Genomic DNA, 27,458 nt, shown 5'->3' on the forward strand with positions numbered 1-27,458 from the left:
AAAAAAATCTGGCTCTCCACCTGAAATATTTTATAGTTGGTGCAGGTAACATGATGTAAATACAAGGCTCCTGTAAATCCCAATAAACATGACTTTGTAACATTTGATTGTAATCAGTGATTTGCATCTTAAACACAAATAGGTGGCAACAGGGATTTCATTAAAAGCCTCATGGAGCATCATAAAACATACATTTTCCTACATGAGTCATTTTTTGGCTGAATGAGTATTAACACAAGCTGCTGGGACTCTTAAGGGTAAAATGACATCTGTCTTTGGATAAAATATTAAAACAACTAGAGCCCGACTGATTTATCGGTCAGCCGATTTTATCACAGACACATCGATATCGGCACACATATTCTCCGATATGCGCTGATATGAATTCTTTTATTAAGAAGCAATAATGCAGTGGAAATGCTCGGGCCAAGTCAAGTTGTATAGGCAGCATGTTTCATTCAAGTTAAATATATATATATATATATATATATACATACATACTTGTTCTTATGTTTTGGTTATTTGTTTTTATATATTTTAATTTATTTTATTTAATTTCCGCTGAAGTTTACCATTTCAGTATTTTTGTCATTTTGAACAATAAAGTTTATTGTTAACTGTAAAATATCCTGCGTGTTCATACTGTATATATATATTTTGGGCAATATATCGATATCTGAATTTTTTTACTCCCTAATATCGGGGTCGGCATCGGCCCCAAAAATCCAATATCGGTCGGGCTCTAAAAATGACAACAATAAAATACTCAAAAACAAAATCTTCTAAGAAAAAGATGTCAAGATACACAGCTGCGTCTCCACGTTGTCTGTAAAATTGCCCCCCCATTAAGCAATACTGAAAAAAACTGGCCCACAGATGAAGCTAATTGCTGACCNTCGGCCCCAAAAATCCAATATCGGTCGGGCTCTAAAAATGACAACAATAAAATACTCAAAAACAAAATCTTCTAAGAAAAAGATGTCAAGATACACAGCTGCGTCTCCACGTTGTCTGTAAAATTGCCCCCCCATTAAGCAATACTGAAAAAAACTGGCCCACAGATGAAGCTAATTGCTGACCCCTGACATACACCATGAGCCTACAACATACCTACAACATAAGCTTTCAGCTCAGATAAATGTTTACATCCCACTGGTGCTCGCCGTTAAGTGTTCTGAAAGTAACCTCTAACCTTCCTGGCTTCCTGAGCAGTGTCCAACTGTGTCTCCCAGCAGGCAGTGCTGCAGGACTACTAGGATGACTGGGAAGACCCAGACCAGCAACGTGACCAACAAGAATGACCCGCGCTCCCTCAACTCCCGCGTATTTATCGGCAACCTCAACACAGCTGTGGTGACCAAGGCCGACATCGAGGCCATCTTCGCCAAATATGGGAAGATTGTGGGATGCTCGGTGCACAAGGGCTACGCCTTCGTTCAGTACGCCAGTGAGAGGAACGCCAGGGCAGCCGTGGCCGGAGAGAACGCTAGGGTCATCGCCGGACAATCACTAGGTAATGCTGATCAAATATTATGCATCATGTTCTGATTCATGCATTGTTAAGACATTACAGCCCACAAATTACAGTTCAAATAATAAGAACATAAGAGGCACCACACTGGAAACTACAGTGTACTGTCAGGGTAAAAGGGTTGAACGAAGGGCTGGTTTATTGTACAGCCCACATATTCCAAACCAACACTATGATAAGGGAGCTTGCTGCGACATTTCCACTGTCTTCGCTTAAAAGTAACCATCACTATATATATATATATATATATANCTCCACCTCAACATTTAAGGCCTGCTGACATTAATGCATCAATATTAATAAACCAGTAATAAAACAATAAAACACTCCATTATATATTAAACATTATACATAATTATTGCTTTTGGTTTTAACACAGATAAATACATGTGGTATTACTACTTTCATCCACCCTGACAAAAATATTATCATTATCTCTATTATAATTACTACATTTTATTATCATTGTTAAAACATGCACATAAAATATTTTCGTAGATAAAGTGATGTTCTTTATCTCATGCTTAGCCTGACAACAACAGAAATTATACCACAACTAATTAATTGAAATACCCAATACCCAGTAACAACACAGACTATCACTGTACATCACTGTACCCTGTAATTATTGAAAGAGTACCCAGTAATTAAGAAAATACTGTCCCTTATAAAAAAGTTTTTATCTCTTTATTCCTTTCCATTTTATCTTCTACCTATACCTTACATTTTTATCTATCTGTAATGCTGACACAATCATTTACGTGCTGTAAGCGTCAGCGCTAAGTGCTATAGTGTTATCGAGACACCTACATGTAACATCTACACAGGTAGATCGAAAGTGTAATATGATCATTGCAATAATAAAAACCTTTATCTATGATATTTTTCTAAACCTCATTACAAAACAAAGCACTGCATATAAAACACACAATTTACTGCAAAATCAATAAAACAAAACAAGAAATAAATATAAAAAATAAGACAAGAGGCATAAAACAAGGATCAATACCAATAATAAAAGATCATTTTATAAAGGCAATCCAATATTAAATGAGGTTTAAGATTGGAAATCTGATACAGATTTAGTTAGCCTGAGACCTTCAAGCATGTTATTTCAAGCTCTTGTTGTCAAATAGTCGACCTCTTGTTTCGAATCATAATTTCCTGTGAGACCTGAAGTTAACATCTGGCTTGTATTGTTTGTTGTCAAAACTTCTGTGACATATATTGTTGGCAAGGAAGTTTGATCAGTAAAACCTTAAAATAATTCTGAAACAGAGAGGTGTCGCCAGTGTGAAGATGCTCCGATAGAGAATTAATTTCTAGTAGTTAAACACAGCCAGGCTGCGGCGAGGACGCGAGGAGAGCTTGAACATAAAGATAAGACAGAGAAGACGAGGCGAAAGTGGGACGACAGACAGATAGCAACAAGGCGGAAACATAAAGAGCTCAGTCCTCATGGACGTTCAGTGGATCCCTGTAAATCTTCCTTATATTACTTATTGATTAGTTCAGAGTCTCCTCCATAGAAAATAAAAGTCCTCCCCAAGCCCTGCTTTCTCATTAAATATGAATAAGAGCGCTGCAGGGTCACATCTGTAATTCCACCCTGCGTTTGCCCAGTTTCATGCATTTTTGGCTGTGAAATTACATATGGCAGTGCTAAAACTGCAAGGATGAGTTGTGTTCACAGTGATTTGCTGTATACTTACATGACTCAAGAACTATTATTGTATTAGTGTAGAAATTTATGACTGATACTAGTGGAAATGAGACAGGCCTGAGCCAACGGGTGTTTTTTTTTTTTTATTTTGGCAATGATTTCTACTGGTAATAATAACTGTGTACTCACAGAGTTAATTTCTGGAAACCTGGCAACATTAGTAAAAAATATAGACAAAATATATTAGCAATCATACAGGTTTTTAATAAACCTCCGAATAAACCAAACTTATATTGAAGAAAAATAAAGGCTGACAGTTAAATTGTTACCCAATCTGGCCGTTTTACCGACTGACCTCCTGGTTCCGTGGTTCAATTTTGACCCACAGTTTTTGCTGTAGTTTTTCTCAGATACTTTTCCTGTTCAATGAGGGATTACTACTCACATTTCAGTTGGGCTAACTTTAGAATTCTCCTCTGAATAAAGTGGTCTGAAAAAATCTAGCTGATCTGTTGGCTTTTTTAAAACCTTGTGAGGAGGAGGAGGAGGAGGAGGATGAACCTGGAATAACCTTCCTAAATAAAACTCAAAAGCACAAGCATGTAGAGATTTTTTAGTTTCTCTGGTGTAACATTTTTCACTTCTTCTGGCAACTAAATGTCTTTTTTGATATTTCTCCAGAAATGTCAGAGTGAGACAATAGTAGATGATCTTTGTTTACAACCTACTGGAGCCTCTGACTGCTTGTTTTTTTTTTTACCTGTCAGACTTTGTTTACTGTTGCCTTGCTTCCAGATATCAGCATTTACTTTGAGTATGATGTTATCATAAGAAATGGTAACAATGGCTGAGATTATTAAAGCAAGACCCGTGTTGTAATAAATTGGAACTCTTCTTTAAAGGAACAGTTACTTTTTTGCAAGGAGTTAGATGAGACAATCGATACCACTCGTATGTCTGTACGCTAAATTTGATCCAGGATGTGATTAGATTAGTTTAGCATACAGACAGAAAGTTTTGGATAGCTGCAGCACACAACTCCCATTAAAACCACAACAGTACCATAAACCATAAACCTAACAAAACAAGATGTAACATGTTAATTAGTGAGCTTCAAAGGTGCGGGGCAGATTTTAAATGTTGGAGAAAGCCAGGCTAGCTGTTTCCCCCTGTCTTTGTGCTAAGCTAAGCTTACTGGCTGCTGGCTCTAGTTTGATAATAAACCTACAGAGATGAGAGTCTTCTCATCTCATACTGAAGAAAGAAAGCATATTTCCCGCTATGTTAGACCTGCTCCTTTAACTGTCACTTTTTAAAGAGGCATTAAAGGTCTTTACCCCAGTGTAAACAAAGTGCTTAGTTATAAATGACAGCCAGAAATAAGAATTAGAGTTGGACCCCTGAAAAAAAAAAAGCCGTTTGACATTGAGGCTGCTCATTCATATGACCTAATTGCTAAGAAGACAAACGAATCACATTTATAAAACACACCACAGATATTCACGCTGTTGTCAACACATGTTCACATGTACCATCTGTTTTGTCCTGTCTGCATCATTGCATCCACTTAAAGAAGCTCATCTCATTGTTATGCACACTGACAAACCAGAACACAGTTACATATCCTAAAAACACAACAGCTACACAGTTGTATTTTTTTTTCCAAAGAGAAATGAAGGTTGTATTAAGGGCATGTAGCTGAGAAGATCTCAGGTAAACACGTGTCTCATGAACAAAGGCAAAGCTAAAATCAAATAGGGCACGGTTTGCAAAGTGAAGTATTCCTTTGCATAGCGTGGCATATTGCAGCTCCACAGGCTGCTCAGTGTCCCTGTAAACACTGAGCATCTGTGGACACATAATAAATTCAATATATTAACAATGCACTGTAAATGTCAGAGGTATACCATAGGTGTCTACAGTAACGTCTCTGCTTTGGAAATGATCTTCTCTGCTTTTATTCTGCTGCCACTGTGAAATTTAACCCTTATGTCTAATCTTTTAAACATGGACTTTATATTTGATTAGACTCTGGATCTCGTTGCCAGAGGTAGGAGCAGTCTGCACGAGATATGAATTCTTGATATCTTCTCATACACATTGCTCTTTTATTAAAATCCCCAGTGAGGAGCGACATGAAGGGCGATTGTGTAAAGGTATAACATGTGACAGGACGGTCATGAGGTCATATTCAAACCTGTAATGACCTGCGTATGCAGCGAGCACGCTTGAGTAGATTTAATAGCCGTGAGATACTGAAGCTCCAGCGATTACTTTACTCAACTTAATTCCTTTGGACGTGAATGCAGACACAATGACTTTAAGTAGTTCATGCAAATAAAAGTGACATTCAATCACACTGGTGGTTGGCCTGAGACAGCAGCTACTTAGATCTTAAAGAGGATGTGTGCTGGTGATGAAGAGCGCAGGGGTGAGTTTCATCCCCGTTTTACCAGCTCAGCATTTCTCCGCCTACTTTCTGCTTTTGTGGATAAAATTTGGACATAGATGTATTGATATCTTAAGGTTCATTTTTTAAATCGCTGCTTGGTTTGATCGTATCTGCTCTGCCATTATCTTGAGTTCATAATGTGTAAGAGCTTTCATGTGTGACTGCTGTCTGGTTTGGTCTTTGAGTGCCTCTCTGTGGTTGAAATACTTACTGCAGAACACTATAATAAATCCAAGGTGTTTTAAGGTTTTGCTTCGTGGTATTAGGTAGATAAAGCTGTTAGATTCTCTGTTAAATCCTTGATGGTGAGGTTTGAAAAATGTCTGGACATTTTGTTTCTATGTTTGAGACAGTTGTTGTTGGGAAAAGTGTCTGTATTTCACGTCACAGGTAACCATCTGTTTGCAGATCTACTTGTCAAAACCCCAATCTGAAAATCACCACACAAAACCATTTCTCAGAGACTGTTTTAGTTTAATTTACTTGTGCTCCATAGCATTAAAACAAGAGAGTAAGTAAGTAACGATGAAAAGTTACAATTGAGAAATGAAATCAATACAGAAATGAATATGGTTGATTAAATTTTGATAATTCAATTATTGTACAATGTATTAAAATCAAAGCTGAAATATTAACTGGAGCTTTGACTGCCAGACATTTTTTTTTGCCTCTTTGCTTATACATTCATGAATTTTCCACCTGCATGAACACTAGATGGTGCTGAGAGAATAGCAGTGAGGGCGACAACATCAAATTTGTCCCTCAGCATGTATGATTCATTTGCATCCCCAGTTGTCAAGCTCATGCAGGGATCGTCTGCAGAATATGCAATCACATTTTTTACATTTATGAGTCATTTTAGGCCGTGAATAGTGACATTTTCTGTGAATGTCTTTGGGTTTACTGCAGCAACTTGCAAACTGATGACACATGGTCTGCTTTGTTTGAAGATATGACAGTGGCTATGCTTCTTCTGCCACTCATGGTGGTGGTTAAGATGAGCTATCAAATTTGTTCCAAATTAACCTGGAATAACCTTCTTGAACAAAACCAAAAAGCACAAGCAGATAGAGAATCGTTTTTGTGTTGCACCATTTTTCACTACTCACGTCAAACAATAAGAGATGTTTAAATGTCCAAGATGTCCAAACATGTCACAAATGAGACAATAGTTGAGGCATTTAATTTCAAGTGACTGCCCTTGAAGCCATGAATCCTTAATAGTCAGCCTCCATCTTTCATGAGATTTTAGTTTCTTGTCTTTTCTTTCTGAGAAGCTGGAGGATGATTAAGACGTCATGCGGTGTGCGAGACAGCTGCAAACCCCTTGTCAGTGTAATTAGCTGTTACAATTACAAGGCTTCATCTATAACAGAACCCAAATGCTGCAACAGCTGGGGAATCATTAGGCTGTTTCCCCCCCTGGGCGCTCTGCTTTTTCAATCTGTCTCTTAAGTCCACAGCCTATCCACTTTAAATTAAATTAAAAACAAAGAAAAAAAACTGAATGGTGGCAGACAGTGGCAATGAGAAGCTGATTGGCCCTAGCAATGGATGAAAGCACGTTGTTTGATGGGTGAGTTAAAACAGGATTTTTCTGCAGGTTTAAATGGAAGAAAAAGCAGGATGTATTTTCTAAGATGGACCTTGAATATCAAATGAGAGCCATTGACTTATGACACTCTTGATTAGGTTTGTTTGTTAATTTTCCCCAAACAGTACACAGACAAAGTAAGAGACTAGCTGCAGAATATGGTGGAGCATTTAGCAGCTAAAGAGGGAGAGCCAAACAGAGCTAAAAAAAAAAAAAGAAAAACTAGACTCAGGTGGAAAGACACATGACTCAATAAATGCTAATGTTGCTTTGTAACTGCTGGGGAGCTACACGGGTAAGTGTTTGCTAACATTTTCACAATATCGACGCTGAAAGTTTAATGTTAATGTTGTGTTTACAGTTTGTAGTGCTGCCCCCAAGTGGCAAAAAAAATCAGTGAATACTACTTTAAGTCAATGTCACTGTAAATTAGTTTGTTTACAGTATGTTTGAACATATAACATAAATGTAGTCATGACATTAGTTTACATTTATTGTGTATGGTAATGTACAGCTTTCAGGCTTTTTCAAGCACACTACATATACAATATAAAATGTACAACCACTCCTGTTTAGTTTAGTTTACTTTATTTGACATGCAACATGCAATTATGCAGAAGCACCAGGTGCATTGTTTTCAGTGTACTGGAATGATCATTTTAAAAGTTAAAGAAAAGGAAAATAAAAATGGTGGTACTGTAGCTGCATTATTACTGAGGACACTGTAGTCATGTACTTTTCCTGTTAATTTCACTTTTTTTAATCAGAGCTGGAATGATTAGTCAATTGTTTATAACTTAATCCAGCAACAGTTTGCAGGATCTTGATTAAGCAAATTTGATTAATCGATAATGAAAAAAAAGGTTAGTTGTAGCCATACACATGATGGTATTTCACTGGCAGATTCCTCTATCTTGTAGGCCAGTAAATTAAGTAATTAAAAATGTATGTATTTCCTCAAGGGGTTTTGCCTCCAGACAGGCAAAAGATTGTCTAAATGAATAGGTGACTGAACAAGTTAAACAGGAAAAATTGAAACTATTAAAATATTTATGAGTCCCCCTCACCTCGCCCACCCCACACATGAGGGGAGGTGGACACTAAAATGCTGGCTACGGCCCTGTGTACAACTTGCACTATATATTAATAATATTGTAAAAGCAAACTGTTTGTTTCATATTTTCTTTAACAGTAAACATACTTTTTGCTTTTTGTGCTACATTTTATAGCCACTTAAATGCCATTGTTGCATGTAAAGGGACAGGGAGTCTTTTGGGATGTCAGTATTTTGCTGTCATCCATAAAGAATCATAATCTTGTCATTTATCTTCCACTAATCTGTGCGACACAAACGGAAAAAGGGGGATTGTTGGTTTAACTTGTGCTCCTGCCGCTGGAGCTGAGTGGAGTATTTGAGGCGAGAGTTCCCCCTGGAATAGTTTGACAAATGGTATGGTCTGAGGCGGCACGGCTGTTAGTCTGAAGCTGGAAGTGCACCGGCAGTCTGTCTAGTTTTAGGAAGGAGAAAACAGAGACAGCGAAAAGGAAAAGCGAAGTCGTGTCGGCCACAGCAGAGCATCTCCCGTCTTTTCCCGCTCGTCATGACCATGTACAAAGGCAGGCGTCGCAACCAGAGATGTGAGTATCAGAGGCGTCAATCATTGAGGACAGAGGAGTTTATGTCGCTGAAGTTAAAACCGTCAGTTCTGACATTTGGCTTCATACTGTTGTATAGGACGATGGGAAACCCTGTCAGTCATTTCGGTGTTTTAACGTTGAGTAAATGATTAAAAGTTGATCAATTCGGGAGCTTCTTGAGGTCTGCTTCACTTCACCCTTAACTTAGATGAGATGGCTTAAACACATTTTTTGTCTTTGTCGAGCGGAGACTCTCTAATTACCGAGAAACTGGCCGATAATTGTTAAATTAGCTACATATACTACTTGCAGTGCTGGTGGTTTTCTGATGTCTGTCATTTTAATGAAGTCTTCGTCCCCTTCATTGTGCTTCTTTTCCCGTTGCCCAGTATGTGTCAGCAATTGCATGTAAATGGGAAATTTCAAGGAAATAAAAGTAATCCTTATTCTACCGTAAAAGGCGAATCAACGGAGTTACAACAATTAATCAGAAAATGAATCAACTTCTTTTTGATAATGGATTCATCAGTAATTTAAGTCATTTTTTTCAAGCAAAAATGCCACAATATATGCTGGTTCCAGTTTTTCACATGTGAGGACTTAATGCTTTTCTTCATCATACATGAATTTATTCTGAATATCTGAGGGTTTTGGACTCTTGGTTGAACAAAAACTAGACATTTGAATACATCTCCCTGGGCTGTGGTGGATTGAAATAGGCGTTTTTTTTTTTTTCTTTTTTTCTTTTTTTTTTTTTTTAACAATTTTGTGACATTTTAGGGTGGATTAATAAGTAATGGAAATTGTAGTTGCAGCCCTGCCAATCATGCAGGATACTCATTAATATGCCATGCTAATATAGTAATAGTTTATGATTTCAGACAACATAAATCCTTTTTCATCCTCTTTACAGGAAGTGTGTGAAAGACTCCTTTTTCACTGTGACTTGATCACAGGCAGGAGAGTGCTGCCTAAACGGCTAAACATGTATTTTAATCTATTTAGAGACTACACTCATTTGAAAATTAGAGTGGCTGTCTTGAGAGTGGAAAAGTTGCATGTTCAGAAAGCACTGCAGAGGTGCCTGTGAGCAAGGTGCTGTATGTCTCTCCTGATTGCTTTTTGTGGGGCTGCTCAGTGGTTGATTGCACATGGCCACTCCAGGTGTGTGTGTGCACCTGTGAAGCAGAGTGCTGGTGGAAAGATTTTTTGGCATGGTTAGCATCTCTGGGTAAATGAATTTCCAATCCTGTTCATCTTCTCATGACTCGTTAGATTTCATTGTGACCTTTTTCTGGGGTCATGACCCACAGGTGTCGTCAAATATCAAAATATTTTCTGTGAATTGACTAAGTGACTAATCAGCCAACTGTCTCAGGTCTACGCAAAAGAGTCTGCGGCCAGTGATGGGTAACACAGGCCAGATGTGTGAGGTGGAATGTGATTTATTTTTTTTCCAGTTGTAACTCCCTGCCATGTATGATTCTCAGTGTTTCCACAGTCAGCCCATGAATGAGTAGACAGATGTACAAGTAGTTTCTGGCAGGTGGCAGCTGCCCGTTTGTTTTCCAGCTGCTTGCACAGATTAGCAATCGTGTGGTTAGGTGGAAGTGATGGACCAGCTCCAGGGGTTAAGATGCTTCAAAGCGTTTCACTTAAAAGCAACAAACTTACATCAGAAGAAAAGATACCAAAACAGAAAAGGAGGAAAAGTGCATTATCAACTCAGGAGAGATGAAAGACTAAATTATCTTTACCTCAGGCTATGGCAATATGCTCATTATTATTTAATGCAAAAATCAACATGAACCAATGTTGGGATGAACCACAAATGCGGCATCAAAATTTTAGCTTCTGTGCTGCTGGTTTGTGTCTTTGGATTTAAGAACGTTCACCTTCTAATAGTTGTATTCCCAGTACGTCATGCTGACTCCAGCCAAGCTGAAAATTTAGCAATTCCACATCACGTTCTCCTTAATGAACCATAGCTCAGCAGGTCTAATGAAAATAGTTTTATCAGATGCTCAGGAGCTTGGGGATGAGCTGCCAAAATGTATGTGCTGCCAACTAACTATTTTCCTCAAGAGGGCGAAAGAGCAAAGTACAAGGAATTCATTAAGGAAGGACAGGCCGTCAAGTAATTAATCCACGTCCCAGCCATAACAAAAACTGTTACAGCCTCGAGGTGCTCGTCCTGATTGGAATCAGTCGGGACATGATAGACTTTAGATAGGGCCATGTAGCTCAGAGAGAGTTGACACAGTAATTTGAGTAGCTGTCAGTGAGGTCTGGAGGCTCGCAGGGTGATAGTTTGCTCCCTGTGTAAATGGTAAATGGTTTCAACCTACAGTGTATATAAGATTTAAATTATTCACACAGTTCATTTTTGGACTAGTGAAAACTTTGACTCAATATCTCTAATCACATTTTGAGTTGTCAAAATTCAAATATAAATTATCTCAATTTACATTCTTACTGGTAAGACTGAACCATTGCGTTGTATAGAGAATCTAATTAAAGATGTCTACAATTCAGTTTTGTCTATCTGAAGTGTGAATTCTAGATATCTCAACAATTATGTTCATTATTGATTATGCCATTTATTTTCTTGATGTTATTTAATTGTTTGGTCTCTAAAATATCAGATAGTAGTAAAAAAAAAAAAAAAGCACATCATAATTTTGCTCATGTTTTCAAAATGTAGCCTTGCAGGTTTTCACTTCCATCAGCTTGGTTTGCATGCATGCAAGAGTTTTTTTTTTTTTTTTTCTCCTAAACTTTATTCAAAATGGCATTTAAGACATGTTGCCCTGGCGACTGTTATTCTAATTGTGATAGTTGGTTGGTTTATAGACAGATGTCACAGCAGCAGTCACACTGTGAGAACTTCATCCTGAATGTGTGACGTTGACTGACATTTGCTGCAGGCTGTCTTTAGGTTGACTGTTTGTAAGCCTACAAATTTAGCCACCCCACCACTAGGCTAACAGTGTCTCCATGGTAACAAACAGTGACACCTGCTGTGCAGTGGCACCACATGACAAAAAAGCTTCACTACGCTATGGAGCAACCAAAAAGAGGTTTTCAGAAAACACAGTAACCTGTTACAAAATGCACAGCAATGAGGACATTTTTATTTTTTTTGTTTGTCCATGAAAACTGTTGACGAGTCAGCACAAGTACCGAGCCCTGCCTCATTAAGAAGCCACAGCAGAACAGGTCTGCACTGCGTAGAGATTTTATGCTAATGTTGAATTTCATGCCGTTAACTGTTGAGTGAACGGAGCTGAGCATTATGATGTGGTTTCTCATTTAGTTGTTGTTAGTTTTTAGTTTGAATATAATCTTAATTTACCTAGAATTCATGGCAAATTAGTCCCACTTAGGGTAGCGAAGAACTAGACACCTTTTGTGCAAAGGATGAATTTAGTCTACGTCATAGTTACAGTTTCCCTTTGGAGACTGGCTTCAGATTTTACTGCTTATATGTTGAACTTTTCATTTGTAAGAGGAAGATTTCTTTATTGAAACATCCCATAGTTTTGCCCTTACATAAAAACGCGTTATTGTCAGACTATCCATAATTACCATATATCTGTAGTTCCTATATGTGTAAATGCATTGTTAGTAGGTATAATTGCATTGTGAGTCATCAAGATAACAATGACCTCAAGATAATGAGCGTACACACATTAGTGCATACTTGCATATACCCAGACACACAGTGGTGTCGCAGGGTGTGTGCTTTCTCGACCTGTCACTCACCCTGCTCTGCTCGAGGAAAACACGCTCTCAGGTGTAATAAAAACAGGAAGCCGCCTGTGCCCTTGAGCCAAGATCAGAGATTATTCAAGTCTTCCCTGTCAGATTTACAGGGTGAAAGAACACAGCGTAGATTGAATCTGCGACCGCTGTCATGCAGGATGTCTCTTAGTCGCACATTTGTATTCACACAGGTACCTGGATGATCTCTTAATCAAATACCGCTCACCTGCTCAGGGGATGCGTGCAGCAGCAGAGATGGAGTTTATGTGGCAGAAGTGATGGTTTGCCTGCCAAAAGATTATGTTTAGGCATTAGTTCAGGGAGGAAATGTGCTGCCACTTACTTCCCAATTATTCCCATTACACATTTCCTAAGAGCCATAGATTAAGGAAGACGGGGTTAAAAGGCCCAGTTGCTTTGTAAAGTCTTTTCTAATGTATTGTTACCTATGGGAATAACCCCAGTCAAGAGGAAACTTGCTAATACACTATCATTCAGCTTGTGCATGGCTAAATAGATGCAGCACAAGGGCTATACACTCATTAAGCTGCTTTTTCCTTTTCAAATCAAGACCATCACAGTGACTGTAATTCAAATTTGTGTGTGTGCGCGTGCATGTGTGTGTGCTTGCGTGTGTGCCATGACTGTCATTGTCTGTTCCCAGTCCAGTTAAAATGGCTCCACACCACCAGAGATGAAGAGCTCAAGGGCAGGCTGAGCTGAGGCGTCTATATCTAACTAAAATAGACACACACATGCACTAACACAGCAACACACTCACAGGTAATTTGGTAGCTTCATTAATATGAATGAAGACAAACTGAGAGGGCCCTGAGGTAGTGATGATTGTATTCTTGCAGTGTAGATGGATAAAACTGTTAGTGAACTCAGCCACATCCTTGCTGTAAGAAATGCTCAGTTAAAATAAAAAACGGGGTCATGCAAAGCCTGCGATTGATGCTTTCATCTTGTACATAGATGAGGGGAGACAGTGGAAAAACCCTCCTTTGACCTCTGAGACTGTGATTTTAAAGCTGCTAGACTAGATTGTGCAAGAATAAGCAAAAAAAAAAAAACAACCTGTGAGAAGGTTTTATAGTGCTCTGTTGCAGAGAAGTCCTGCTTCATGCTGGAAGAAATAGCTGAAATTAATGCCACTATATGAATAAAAGATATTTCTCTGGTATAATATGTCATTTCAAGACCTATCTTTAATTTTTAAAGGGTTTTAATGCTTCTTTGCCCCAATTTGTTATTTTTCAATTTTTTTTTTCCTTGACTTTGATGTGAATATTTACTCAAATGCTTTTTATCATATTTTTTGGATCTGTGAAGCACTTTGTAACCCAGGTTTTGAATAGACAGAAAACTACAACGTTTTTATTATTGATCGAAATGGAAAACCTTAAACCTAACCTTATTAATATTAGAATCCTTACAATCCTCCAAGCTTCACTAATTGATATTATTATATTAGCAGCTGATTAAATGTCTAAGTGTTACATGAAAGAGGTTTCTTATGGTGATAAACCCACAGAGCATTATCACATTAGAGCTAGATGTTTCCCTCAGGAGCTGATGGAGCCAAAACAGCAAGTGAGTAAACTTATTATATAGCCTACTATATTATTTGCTAACATATCTGCTATAACAGCACTGTTATAAGTTGATAATGATAATAATAAAAATAAAAGATGAAATAATGCAGCTTTAAGATTTGCATTATTCTGCATGAAACCCCATGGCTGATACATTTTTAAAGCAATAGCCATTTAATGTTTTTTATAGCGATTTTTCATGTTACTGGTGAAACCCACCTTTCTTATGCTAAGAAAAAAAGTTGTGATGGATCTTCTCAGTCCATGTAAATCTGTAACCAGATTCACCAGTTGCGTTTGTGACCAAGTAGCCACTCAAGGGCTGTTTGCATTCTGAAAATTTTTAGTACTATAGTGCATTTTCTATAACCAACATGAACCACAGATGTTGCCAAATCAACCAGGATTTATATTTAGGATTGATATTAAGGATTAGAATTTAAATTACCAATCTTGTTTGTTTTATTTCTTTTTCTGTCTTTCTTTTTCTTTTTACCCTTAAATTACACAGTAAGAACCAACTTTTTTAACAGTTTTTCCCTAAGGGAAAGGCTTGTGTCCAGAACTGTACCTCAACGATACCCAGTGTAGTACAATATATTTCTCCCTTCCTCTAAAAGTCCCATTTGTTACTCCCTTATCCACAGAGTCTTGTCTTCAAGTACCAGTCGGAACCAGTAAATATTCTATTGGTACCATATTCATAAAATAAATCTCTGGCTGTATTATAAAGTGTTTTATTTTTGTCAATATGATTGTGTCCACTGAACTGCATATAAAGTAATACTTCTTTCTTATTTCATATTGGCATACATAAGCTCGGTCTGTGGAGCTGTGCCAGTAAAAACTTTAACCTTCTTATTGGCACATTGCAGTCAGGTGTTAAGAGTCTTGTGCAAATACAGCTTGACAACATTGTCTCATTAGCAGCTATAACATTTTAACCAGCGCTGAACAAGAACAGCCTCTCAGGAGTCAAGCGGAAGGCCAGTGGTTTTACACTATCTGTGCCTGACTTTTTATGTAGTCTGTCAATTTGTCTTGATGTTATTCTGCCACGGCCATCTCGCTCATAATGGCTTCAACATGAAGTCGCTTTTTATATTCCCTCTCAGTGCAATGCTGCATACAGTTTACAGTATCAATCAAGTCCTAAGTGGCTATTGCTTAGCAACACAATCTCTATCTCCCCTATCTCCAGCCTCAACTTTTTTTATGGTTACACACTTAAACAACTCAGTCTGGAAACATACAAACATACACACGCACATACACACATTCATGCCATTTTTGTGTATGATTAGTATAATGACTGTAATTAATCAGATGCTCGGTGTGTGTCTGTCGGGGGTTGGGGGTGTTGTGAGGTGGCAGTCTTCATTTTACTTTGCTTTCTACTGCTCGGCTCTCTCTTTAATGACCCTAGCAGGGGACCAGAGGAGAGCAGACTTTACAATGTGAACCATTCCTCACATCTTCCTCCAGCCTAATGATAATGATACAGCGGTCCCCGTGCACCTGAGACCTACTGATACATCCCCAATCCATTAGTCCATTAGGGAGAGTGAGGAGGGAAAAGAGGGAATAAAGAGAAAGAGGGAGAGACGGTGCGGGCTCCAAACATAGTACCTCGGGTGATCTGCAGACAATGTGTTGGAAGATCCAGACACAGGTGCAGCTGCTTGTGCGTGTGTGTGTGTATATGTGCGTTCGTGTGTGTGCATGTGAGCCAGAGGTGTGAAAACAAACAAAGAAAAAGAGAGATCTTGTTTACTGTGTCTGAAATATTTTGCATTTTATTAATCAAGCTCAGTGCATTAACACCACTGCTCGGGATTTCATTATCAACCAGTGCGACGCCTTCAGCGAATTGACTCAACTTCAGCTCCTGTCATGACATTTGCCACAGCGTGATCCCCAGGGCAGTTGATGCAAAACTGATGTTTTATCCGTGCAACTTTTTGAAGCTATGAAGAGGTGACTCATCCACCACACAGGGATTTCTCCCGCTTTTGTCAGCGCGAGGCTGGGTGTGTGTGTGTGACGAAGGCAGTGTTTGATATTTGTTTGTGTTTTTGCGTATGACCTTGAGCAGCACTCAAGGCTGATTGAGCTGAGTTTGAGCATCAGCAGTGACAACAAGCCGACAGACTAAACCCAGCGATACCAACTCGGTTTAACGCAGAGGGGCTCTTGGCAGGTAGAAGGAGCTGTCAGTCATCAGAAGAGCCATGAGGTGTGTACAGATGAGTCACAGAAGTCCGCTAATGCATTTGAAGGACATTTTTACTTTTGTCTTTCTACTTGGGTGAAAAACACTATCGTAACATTGACTTAAAGTTCTATTTTGCACAATGTCTCGTTTGTCTCAAGGCTCTTAAAATCTTTAAAAACTTTTCAGCCTCTCCGCTCTCCGTTTGTGTCTTTGAGGACCACGGTGGACTGATATGAACTTACTAAATAAATCAATGGTTTCTACCTCAATTCACCTGCTTAGTCTCATCACACAGAACCCTGCAGGAGCTTAGACAGGCCCAGCTAACAAACACTTCCATAAGAAGTTCATTTATTTAAAGTTTATTAATTTAACTTTTGGTTAGTTGATTAATAGTTAAATGAAATCCCGTAATTAGTTAACAGACCTCAAAGTCATATTTTGTCTGAGTCATAAACAATATCAAACAAGGCAGCTCCTCACATTTGACTAGTTGTTACAAGAAACTGCTCAGACTTTTACTTTCCAGTGTAATAATGTCATTCATTTTCTGTTCATTTATTTATTTTTTATAATTTCAGTCATAGCCATCTGTGAATAATTCTTCAACTTTCTGTTCCATCCAAATCTTCAATTGATGAAGATACAATGTTGTCTTAAAAGTGCTTAATTAATTTAATTAGTCCAAAATGATTTTGCAACATCAGCTAATAAATCTAACAAAATCAAACTTTATAGCACTTTTGTGACAAGACTGTGTAAAGTTTCTTCACATAAGAATAAAGATTTATAAACAACAGCAGTTCAAAAAATTTTTATATAAACTCCTCCTTATGCACCACCATTAAGTTATACTTCCTGACTAATTTTGAACACATATATATATATATAAAAGAATATATTCTTGTATGTATGTATGTATGTATACATACATACATACATACATACATACATACATACATACAAGAATATTAATATTAGAATAAGAATATTCTAATGTTTGAGATATACTTTGCGTATTGACAAGAGAAACGGGCAATACCCTTTTCATTTTTCTTAATGATCACTTTGACCCAATAACCTGCAGAACTCAAAGTCTTAGATTAAAACCCCAAACCTTTGTGCTTAATGATACATGTACATACATACCTGACCAAAATACAATATACATGTTGAAATGTTTATTTCGGGCCAACAACTAAATCAACTCAACACATAGTTCTAATCGCATATTATTACTTAAAGCAACAAGAATCGCAGTGCATTAATGAATGCATGGCTAACATGGATTTTTACCTGTTTTAAAATTATTATTTTTCCTTGTATTAGTACAAATTATTACTGAAAAAATAAAGCAAATTATCCAGTTATTTTCTACAGAAACCTAAAGTCAGTGCACAGCAGGTCTGCTGAATATGTACAAATGTGAAATTTATCTATAGACTATAGACAATTTGAAACATGGAAGCAAAGGAAACTCCTCAGGTCAACAACTGCTTACAAATCCAATACAAGATATGAAATTTATATGATGATCTCATATTGTCTGGAATTTTTTTAGGAAATCACTGACCCACAAAATAAAGTTTTGCCAATAAATGAATGGCTGTTTCTAAACACCAGCATCATTTTTCAGTTCCTTGTACCATTTTTGTTTTAGCTTAATAGTGTTTCTGTAAAATGTTTTATGTTATGTGCATGTAACAAAATTATGCTGAAATCAAACAGTCGAATATTTATACATTTTATCTGCCATTGTATATCTTGAGTACATTTTGTTCAGCAAATGTCACAGCATTGTTGATTATATTGAACTTGGTTATATCTCCGTCAACAAAACACAACTGTCAAAACAGAACAGACTGTACCGACTCTACTGTCTATTCAGTGAAATGTGTTTGTGCTTCAAAGACTGACTTTGTGTCCTTCGGGCATCATGATGAATACCACTGTATTCATGTTTTTGAACAATATTAAGGGCTTTGATATCAAAGTGAATGGCCATTGTACATACTTTCTTTAAAAAGTTTAAGGTTGATAATTGTATAGTAAGAAATTCTGCCTCTTCAGTGACTGCGAATCTGCAGGTTTAACTGCAAAGATTTCAGCTCTGTGTAAAGGAATGCTGGGAAAGTTTCCCACATGAAATCCATTCCTCTAAGATGGAAAAACAAATCTGTCATTACAGCCGAGATGTGAAATTTAGAAGACAGTGAGAAGTGATTTAAGGGAATCAGCCCTCCAGCATTTGCCAGTGACGCCCTTCCTCTAATCTCACCTTGCACTCTTTTTTCCCCCTCAAAAGAAAATCCTCTAATTAGCAGTTGGGATACTGAGAGCTGCTTGGTGTGGTTTTCTTTGTCACTTTTTTCACTTCAAATGGAGAGTAACGTGTTCCTCTTCAATTTAGTCTGAAAAATGGGTGGTGGTCAAGCTATAAAGAAGTATGTTCTCAGTTTCTTAAAATAAGCTATTTGGAGATTTTGACAATAGATGTGTGTTGGACCAATGTGTGGAACGAGGCTGCAAATTTTTTTTTTTAATTATTGATTTAAAGACTAGGTTTACATTTTTCAAGTCTGCTCTAAAACAATACATAAATGCTCATGAGTACATAACATCATTTTCCCTGTCTATACTAACTGTAAAGAGATCCCTGTTTGATGCAATTCCAATGTAGGACATGAGGCACAGAATCCCTGCTCCTCTTCATGTGTAAAAATACATTCTGAAGCTTATCCAAAGCTATTATGAAGCTTTAGCAGAGTCAAATTGGTATCTTCAAAAGCTTTTTCTCAAACTATTACTCAGAACTATTAACTATCAATTAATCATTTCAATATATATATATATTTTTTTTTAATGTTTGCTAGTTCAAACTAACTAAATGCATCATTATCACAACATTGATATTCATTTTGTTTCCAGACATCAACATGGCAGGAGAGCCAAAACCATACAGGCCTAAGATGGGCTCCAAGAGGCCTCTCTCGTCACTCTACAGGTCTGCGTGAAATGTGTGTCTTATTTTACTGTATCAGTTGGATATTGCTTTGCTGACCTGCTTTTCTCACTCTACCTTCTGCTGTCTGTAAAGTATGTGCTCATGATCCTCGCTGGCAGGCCAGGTGCTTGTGAAGGAACAGCCACTTCCCAACCTGTGCTGTCTTTGTGTCTGTTGCTATCACACATTTTGCTCACTCTTGACATTTTAGAGTTTTATTGGAAACAAAGAAAATCCAGTGTGGCAGGACCAATGTCTTAACAACACAAAAAAGCTGTTTATTTCATCTTTTCAAGAAACAGTGCAACATTTTGGGAAATGCGCTTATTTGCTTTCTTGCTGAGAGTTACATGAGACAACTGACGCTACTCATGTTTATATGCAAAATATGAAGCTGGAGCCAGGAGACAGTTAGCTATGTTGTGCATAAATGACTAGAAACTGGGGGAAACAGCTACCCTGGCTTTGTCAGAAATGAACAAAATCTAAAGCTCACTAATTAACACTTTATATTGTTTGTTTGATAAGTAAAAAAAAAAAAAAAAATTACAATAATATGCTTTTTCATTTTCTTGCTGAGAGTTAGATGAGAAAATGAGTAAATTAAGCTGTACACAAGCAGCTGTTTAGTTAGCGCAAAGACTGGACACAGGGGGAAACAGCTAGCCTGTTAGTTAGCCTCTTTGTCCAAAGGAAGCAAAACTTGCCTTCCAGCACCTCTAAAGCTCATAAATCAACAACTAATTTATTAAATCTGTGCAAAAATCACCCGTTGTGGTTTTATTGTGCCGAAGTGAGTTACATGAGAATACTGATACCACACTTAGCTTAGCACAAAGATTGTTACTGCTCTCACTCAAAAGAACAACCCAGCACTAACCCACCCCAAAATGGCAAATTTTGTTTTGTTGCTGTTTGTACACTTAGGTTTTTTTTTAAACAAACAACATATAAAGAGTTAGTGAACTTGAGAGGCAGATTTTGTTCATGTTGACATAGCCAGGCTTGTTGTTTCCACCCTTTTTTCCCCAGTCTGTGTGCTAAGCTAGGCTAACTGGCTGCTGGATGCAGCTTTACAGCACAGACATGAGAGTGGCATCTTCTCATCTAACTCAAGAAAGCAATAAAACATAATTCCCATAATGTTGAACTATTTCAGACAGCTCAAAATAAATCATTCTGTGTGTGTGTGTGTGTGTGTGTGTGTGTGTGTGTGTGTGTGTGTGTGTGTGTGTGTGTGTGTGTGACACATTTTATCGCATAATTTTAATACTGCAAAATTAAAATTCTCGTTTATGTTCCCAGTGGCTACGAGTTTGACTATGACTATTACAGAGACGATTTCTACAGCAGGTATGTAAATGGTAAATAACAGCACAGTCAGGCTGTGCTTTGTCTTTGCACTTTGTTTTAACTTTTCATATGGCTTTTTCAATCTCTTTTCTCATGATTTTTGCCCTTCAGTGTAAACCCTCCTTTCTCCCCATTTCCAAGACAGCTACTTAGATAAAGATGAGTTTTTAGCAGAATAGCCCCATTTCCATCTGAGGCCAAGTAACTACATTATCATAGGCATAATGAATGTCATATTGGGGAGGTTTTTATTCCTCTCCGTTGGGCTTACTAATGATGCTTTTATCCGCATAGGCGAGTACTGAATGTCAGATAGTCCCCCAGCTGGTCATTTGCGCTGGCAAGGCAAAGAATGCATCTTCCTTCTGACATTTTCATTGGTTTGTTTACTTCCTCTGATTTGCAATATCCCAGAGAGTCAATCCTTCAGATTTGAATCATTATTGCTATTTTAGCAATTTGATATGTCATCGGCGACAGGGAACAGCATTTGATTGAATGGTTGTGGCATTGTTCAATATGTACAGCCATCCTTCAGACATCTTTTGCAGCATGTCTATTAGGTGCTTTGTAAGCATTTCTTGTTGCTCGAATAACAACATCAATGCACCACAGAAATGACTGGAAATAAAACAGCAACTTGATGACACACTTTGCTGTTCGGTTACCTCTCCCTTTCTTTTAAAAACATGTTTTCTGCAGTGTAATACCTTTGTAACATTTCTATTGTTGCTGAGATTGCTACAACTGTATTTTTCATGTGTCTTCAGACTCTTTGAGTACCACGGTCGTGTGGTGCCTCCAACCCGGGCTGTGATCCCCATCAAACGTTCACGACTAGTTGTCCCGTCCACACGCAGAGCCAAATCCTCCTTTCCAGTCAGAGCTTGTTCTTCCTCTTCTTCCTCCTCCTCGTCCTCCTCTCGAGCGCTCAATGCTGGCTCTTCCATCACAGGACCTAAATGTATGTTCCCTTTTTGTTCCTCTAGTTCACTTTTTTGTTTTTGTATTCTGTATTTTTTATGTAGTTTTGATCGTTATTTTGTTTAGGACTGCAACAAATGATCATTTTCATTATTGTTTAATCAGCCAATTATTATCTTAATTAATCGATTAATCATTTAGTCTGTATAATAGATAAATACATTTTAATTTTCCAGAGCCAATAGTGAAAATTTTTATTTTGACCAACCAAAACTATAAAACCCAAATATGTTAAATTGGCCATCATATAAGACAGAAGAAGAAAAGCAACTTATCCTTGCATTTGTTTTTTTGCATCAAAAATCAGTTTCCCTGAGATGAAGGTAACAAACTCAAAAACCAGTTTACAGTCATAGAAAACAAAGAAAAGCAGCAAATCTTCACTTCAAAGAAGCTGGAAGAAGTGAATTTCTGCCATTTTTTCTTGGGAATGGACTCTTAATCGATTATCAGCGCTGATTAATTTTCTGTCGGTTATCTCATCGACTACTTGTTTCAGCTGTAGACAGGTAGTAGACAAGCCAACAGCAAAAGCCGATTTCTTCTTTCTGCCATTCCAAGATTTCAGCCATTAAAGCTGCTCTCAGCAATATGTTTTATATTATCAATGGTTCAACTGACCTTGTATAATGTGAGATTTCTCATCTTAGTGTTTTGGTTTTACAGCTGCAACTTCAATGTTTTGGTTCATTCTCACCAGTCTTAGCATTGTTTTCAGCAAACAAACACCGTCTCTGATAAACCCACAGTATGCTTCCAGCACAGCACCAAAGGGTTGTCATTCAAAGACTAGCTGGTAAACATAGTGGAACATTTAGCAGTTAAAGAGTTAGATATTTATCTGAAACTGATTATAAATCACTGCTAGTGTCTGCTGGATGTGTGAATAAGCAACTTTATGAGGTGTTCACAGTTTGTTGTACTGCTCTCAATTAATACAAGTTTAAGTTGGTGAGTAGAGTGTTATTGTTGCAGAATGGTGGCCAAAACTACAAAAATATGATTCATGTTGTATGAAATCAACCTTTCTTCAATTGTTCCATAGTTTGCACTGCTCATACTCGTACAGATAGTAATCAGTATTCTCCCCACAATGCAGGACAGTGAAATATCAAACTTTCTTCCCCATGCCCTTTTACTGATTGAGCCTCAGCCACATTTCTGGCAATGAACTTACCCTTCAAGACATTTCAGAGCAGTGCAGTGCAGTGCAGCAGCTGTTGCTGCTGTCACTGTGTCTGTTTCCTTGTCAAACATCACATTAACTATGCTTTTTTAACTTTATTAATGTATGCTCACAGTGAAGACAGACCAGCTCCTAACAATCAAAAAGGAGCTGTCACAGATCAAGACCAAGATCGACTCACTGTTGGGAAGGCTGGAGAAGTTTGAGCGGCAACATCGCTCTGACGCCGGTAAGATTTGACAGAGGGGAGGGAGAGCCTGTCTGCTAGAGGGCTTTGCATGTATACACTGGGAAAAGACAGAGAGTGCTCACTAGGTATCAAAATAAAAGATGCAGAGTCTTTGAGGAAAAAGGACAAAGGGATATAGAAAATATCAAAGGCTTATAGAGTAGCTTGTCTGAAAAAAAGCTCAGTTCAATAAATCTATTATGTTCTGATCTTAACTGCCAATCTTTCTCTCTCTGTCTCTCTTTCTCTTTTGCCAGAGATACAGAGGAAACAAGAGGAGGTGTGTGAATGTCTCCATGGAGATGCAGCAGACCACTCTGGTGGAGAGGAAGCAGAGGGGACAGCCGAGGTGGAGGCGGGGGAGATGACGGACGGCGGCGAAGACGACTTTGAAGATGAAGGCACCAGCGACATGGTGAGCAGGCCAAGTAACTATTTCCAGTCTCAGCAAGGAGTAAGTGGGGTTACTGAGTTCCCTTGTGTCTGAAGTAAATGCAAATGTGTCCAAGTCAAGTTATTTTTTTTGTGTGTGTGTGTGTGTGTGTGTGTGTGTGTGTGTGTGTTAGCTGTACATCTTATTTAATAAATCACAATCTCAGGCATTTTGGGAAATACACTTGTGTACTTTTTCTTTTTGGTGAAGAGTTAGATGAGATGATATCACTCTCATGTCTGTACAGTAAATGTGAAGCTATAGCTGGGACCCAGTTAGCTTAGCACAAAGACTGGAAACGAGACAAATTGTTGTTTTTACACTTTGGTTTTTGTACAGATTAAACAAACAAGATATAACATATTAGTTAGGGAGATTTAGAGGTGCTGGTATTCAGATTATATTACATTTGGAAAGAGACAGGTTTCCTGCTCCTCATGTATCCATTCTTTGTGCTAAGCTAAGACCAAAATGTCCAACTATTCCTTTAAAGGATAAATTGTGTCCTAGTGTGAACTACATTTATTTATCTCCTAATTTAACTAGACCCGATACACAATCAATAACTGTTTCTCCTGTTACTAGAGCTGGTTGTTATAATACAATGCCTGCAAGCGATTTTTTTTTTTATGTCTGTAGTTGTTATGACCCCAAGCTGGTCTAGGGGAAAGGGGAGTAGCATAAGACTAGATAAAGAACTCGAGGAGTCATATTATTCAGATTCTCAAAGATTTATTGCCAAACATGAAGCACAGTATAATTTCAGGGAGAGCCAAGGCCAAAATAACAAAAATAACAACCCTAAATAAAACTATAACCACATTTCAACAGTGTAGTGAGAGATAGACAGGAAATGCATGGAGGGAGAGAGGGGATGACATGCAGTGAATGCCACGGGTCGGACTCGAACCCATGGCACCGAGCCAATGTAGTACGCGCTCTACCAGGTGTGCCCCTGAGGCACCCCACAAAACTACAATGACACTAACACAAAACAAAAGGTTCCAACACTAAACTCCTTAACAAACTCAAACAGTTTGTTACACTGATTAAATGGATGTAATCAGGACACTTGTAAAATGTGGCTCAGAGGAGGGGACATTAGTACATTGTACGTGGAAGTGCTATTCTGGGTAAAAAATAATCCAGTCCTTGGTTTCTTTGACATCATCTCTACTGACATCATGGATCTTGGGTCTCTTTCCTGATGATATGAAATGATCAAAATCTAAAATGCTTTGTATCCTACATGTATGGTATTTCTCTTAAATGGGGAAAAAAAATCTGAAGCCCTGAATTGATGGCTGAACAGCCTCTGACATATGCTACTAGATGCCACCTACAGAACATTAAAACATATGGATGCTGGAAATGCCTGGAAATCCAGTCACACAACCAAATCTGTATTTTCTGATGAAGAAAGGCATGAACTATATAGATGTTTTTCTTAATGTTCCACTTACAAGAATGTATCCCAGTCATGTCTACATTCATCTCATAATATATATTTTTTTTCTTGTATTGCAGATAGAGAACCACATATCAGACATTGACAACTGAGTAAGGTCAGTATTTAATCTTACTATTTTGCACAATAGAATTCTTTACTTACAAGCAAACAAGCCAATCACTGTACAACATACGTTTTCAACAATTTCATTTCAAGAATGCCCAACAATTCAGACAGCAGCAACACCAACTCAAAACGATCTTCAGCTTGTTTCTATACTTTTAAGCAGAGCGAGAGTGTGAGAAACACTGCTCATCACCTTCCAGTTTAATCCCCCACTCTGTTCTTCTAAATGGACTGTCATTCTCTCCGTCTGGGAGCGTATGGAAAGGCAGCTTCTCTGCAGTTATCACTGATGACTGTCTGAACAGCCACAGAGATAGGACTCTGTCTCATCCGCACTTTCCATCAAACGACATTTAAATCTCCCCTGATATTCTTTTTATGAACAAATAGCTGTGAGATTTAATTTGCCTCTTGGCTGACATTTCCTCCCCGCTGTCCTCAAGTGCCCGATAACAGAAAGCTTTTTCAGCGGCTCTGAACATGATAGATTGTTAAGTTGATGGCATAATGAACTGTTTGTCCTCGGGTGGATATCTCAGTCAGTGGTTGCAGGTAATATCAGGAGCTCTTAGCATTAGTTTATTTTAAATGTTAGTCACAGCCCCCATGCCTCTTCTGTTTTTCCACCTACCTAACCTGAACCTGCAGCCACCTTTTCCCCATATGTTTGCTGTGAAAGACAGTATGACAGTAACAATGAATTTTCACTGCAGTCTGTCTGTTTTTTTTCAAGTGGGGAGAAAGGAAGCCTACAGTACATGAAGTTGGGAGAACAGATACCAGCAACACCTTCTTGATCAAGGAGATGTATTTGAAATAAAGGAAAGCAATGACGGCAGAAAGAAGAGTTTTTCAAACCTGTTTGTTGCTTGTTTGCCTCATTAGAACATGACACTCCTGATGTGTACTTCATGAAAACGCTGGTTATGAATATTCTCCAAACTACAGCAAGATCAACTTCAAAGAGCAATCAATAACTTCCCTTCAAAGTGATTGCCGTTCTGAAAAATAAGGACAATACAGTATATTGTGTGCTTAATATATTATGGTCTGTATTGTGCATAAAAATACAATTACGTTATCAATCAGATGAACCATGAGATGCCCTCCTCTGTTGTACTGCAACTGTATGTTTGTTCTGTTTCTGTGCATTGAAAACTGTAACTGAGCCACAACGCTGGCAGAGAGCTAAATATGAATGTATGAGGAACACATTTTCTTTTACACTTGATTATGTGATTTGCTTTATTTGTACATTTTGCTGAAATGTACAGTATGTAATTTATTCACAATGTCTCCACACAGTATTGTATGCATATCATGTTTGTCATTTGTTATACACGATAAGATGCATTTTAAAATTCTGTTTACAATCTCTTTATGGTAATCAAAAGATGACTATTTTTTACTATCAGCATGTTAAAAACGTGGCTATTATGGATCGTTTGTATTCATTGCATCTGTCACAGCTATGGATGACAACAGTTTTTGAAATAAACACGTTCCTCCCCAAAAAAAAAAAAAAAAAGTGTCTGAGTGTTGTGGCTTTCATTTTCACAAACAACCAAAAAACATTGCAGACTGTGTTTTAGCTCAGTACAAAAACCTTACTTTAACTTAAGGCTTGCAAAACAACTTCAGCAATCTTTTTTTTTTTTTTTTTTTTTTTTTAACCAAAGGTTTTAGAACATCTCAATTATTTCAGTTTCAAGTCCAGTGAATAACCTTTGATGGTACAAAGGGAACTAGTAAACCACCCAAGGTTAAAAAGACAAAAATTCACCAAAAATTGAAAAGTTATGTAATTTCATTCATTTCGAAAACAGGGATTAACTCAGTTTGCCTGCAGCAAGGGAAGTAAATGCAGCATGGAAAGTTAAAGCAAACAATTCCTAAAGGTCTCCCAACTTTTGTTGATGACTTACAATTCCTCTGTCTGCACAAAGGCAGTGTTGGAACAGATTGTGTTACTGCACCCTCATGCATTATTAGGACAATACTATACTGCAGGAAGTACTGCTGCATATTGTTATCAGAATGATGAGAAAAGGGCAAATAACAAAGGAGGACTGACTGGTTGCTTCAGGGGTTCATCCTACAGCAAGATAATTTTGCATAACATAATTGCAAACTTACTGTGTGACTCAATACTTGCGTGACTTTTCCTCCACCCTCAAACCATTTCCAAATCAAATGACCGTAGACAGGTGAAAAATAAGGCACAGAATAATGCTAAA

At 37.9% G+C, this 27,458-nt stretch overlaps 2 protein-coding genes across 4 annotated transcripts in view; both read left to right on the top strand.

The window, feature by feature from the left end:
• The window catches only part of LOC111231206 (RNA-binding Raly-like protein), a 35,415-nt gene extending 34,159 nt beyond the window's left edge, over positions 1 to 1,256 (top strand). The window contains exon 3 of the mRNA XM_022758245.1: positions 1,213 to 1,256. Within this exon, the coding sequence (XP_022613966.1) occupies positions 1,213 to 1,256 (44 nt within the window). The remainder of the gene's footprint in view (positions 1 to 1,212) is intronic.
• Positions 1,237 to 26,725, top strand: LOC111231043 (RNA-binding Raly-like protein). 3 transcript variants are annotated; one of them, XM_022758001.1, is made up of 8 exons: positions 1,237 to 1,513; positions 19,385 to 19,460; positions 20,766 to 20,813; positions 21,584 to 21,777; positions 23,099 to 23,212; positions 23,470 to 23,627; positions 25,173 to 25,210; positions 25,955 to 26,039. In XM_022758001.1, exons 1-7 carry the CDS (start codon positions 1,258 to 1,260, stop codon positions 25,203 to 25,205), a joined length of 879 nt encoding a protein of 292 aa, XP_022613722.1. In that variant the 5' UTR covers positions 1,237 to 1,257; the 3' UTR covers positions 25,206 to 25,210; positions 25,955 to 26,039. The 3 variants fall into 3 exon arrangements, with proteins under 3 accessions (XP_022613722.1, XP_022613721.1, XP_022613723.1); XM_022758000.1 differs by lacking the exon at positions 25,173 to 25,210 and having other exon boundaries at positions 25,955 to 26,725; XM_022758002.1 differs by lacking the exons at positions 1,237 to 1,513; positions 25,173 to 25,210 and adding an exon at positions 8,768 to 8,878 and having other exon boundaries at positions 25,955 to 26,725.
• Positions 26,726 to 27,458: the final 733 nt, after the last annotated feature.

Source organism: Seriola dumerili, unplaced genomic scaffold (assembly GCF_002260705.1).
Source record: "Seriola dumerili isolate Sdu_G_001 unplaced genomic scaffold, Sdu_1.0 BDQW01000291.1, whole genome shotgun sequence".
NCBI classification, from domain to species: domain Eukaryota; kingdom Metazoa; phylum Chordata; class Actinopteri; order Carangiformes; family Carangidae; genus Seriola; species Seriola dumerili.

Excerpts from the sequence above, each read along its gene's own strand:
- LOC111231043 (XM_022758000.1), top strand. The coding sequence starts at position 1,258 with ATGACTGGGAAGACCCAGACCAGCAACGTGACCAACAAGAATGACCCG. Across the intron at positions 1,514-19,384 it reads CATCGCCGGACAATCACTAG|ACATCAACATGGCAGGAGAG; the intron begins GTAATGCTGATC and ends TTTTGTTTCCAG. Across the intron at positions 20,814-21,583 it reads AGAGACGATTTCTACAGCAG|ACTCTTTGAGTACCACGGTC; the intron begins GTATGTAAATGG and ends ATGTGTCTTCAG.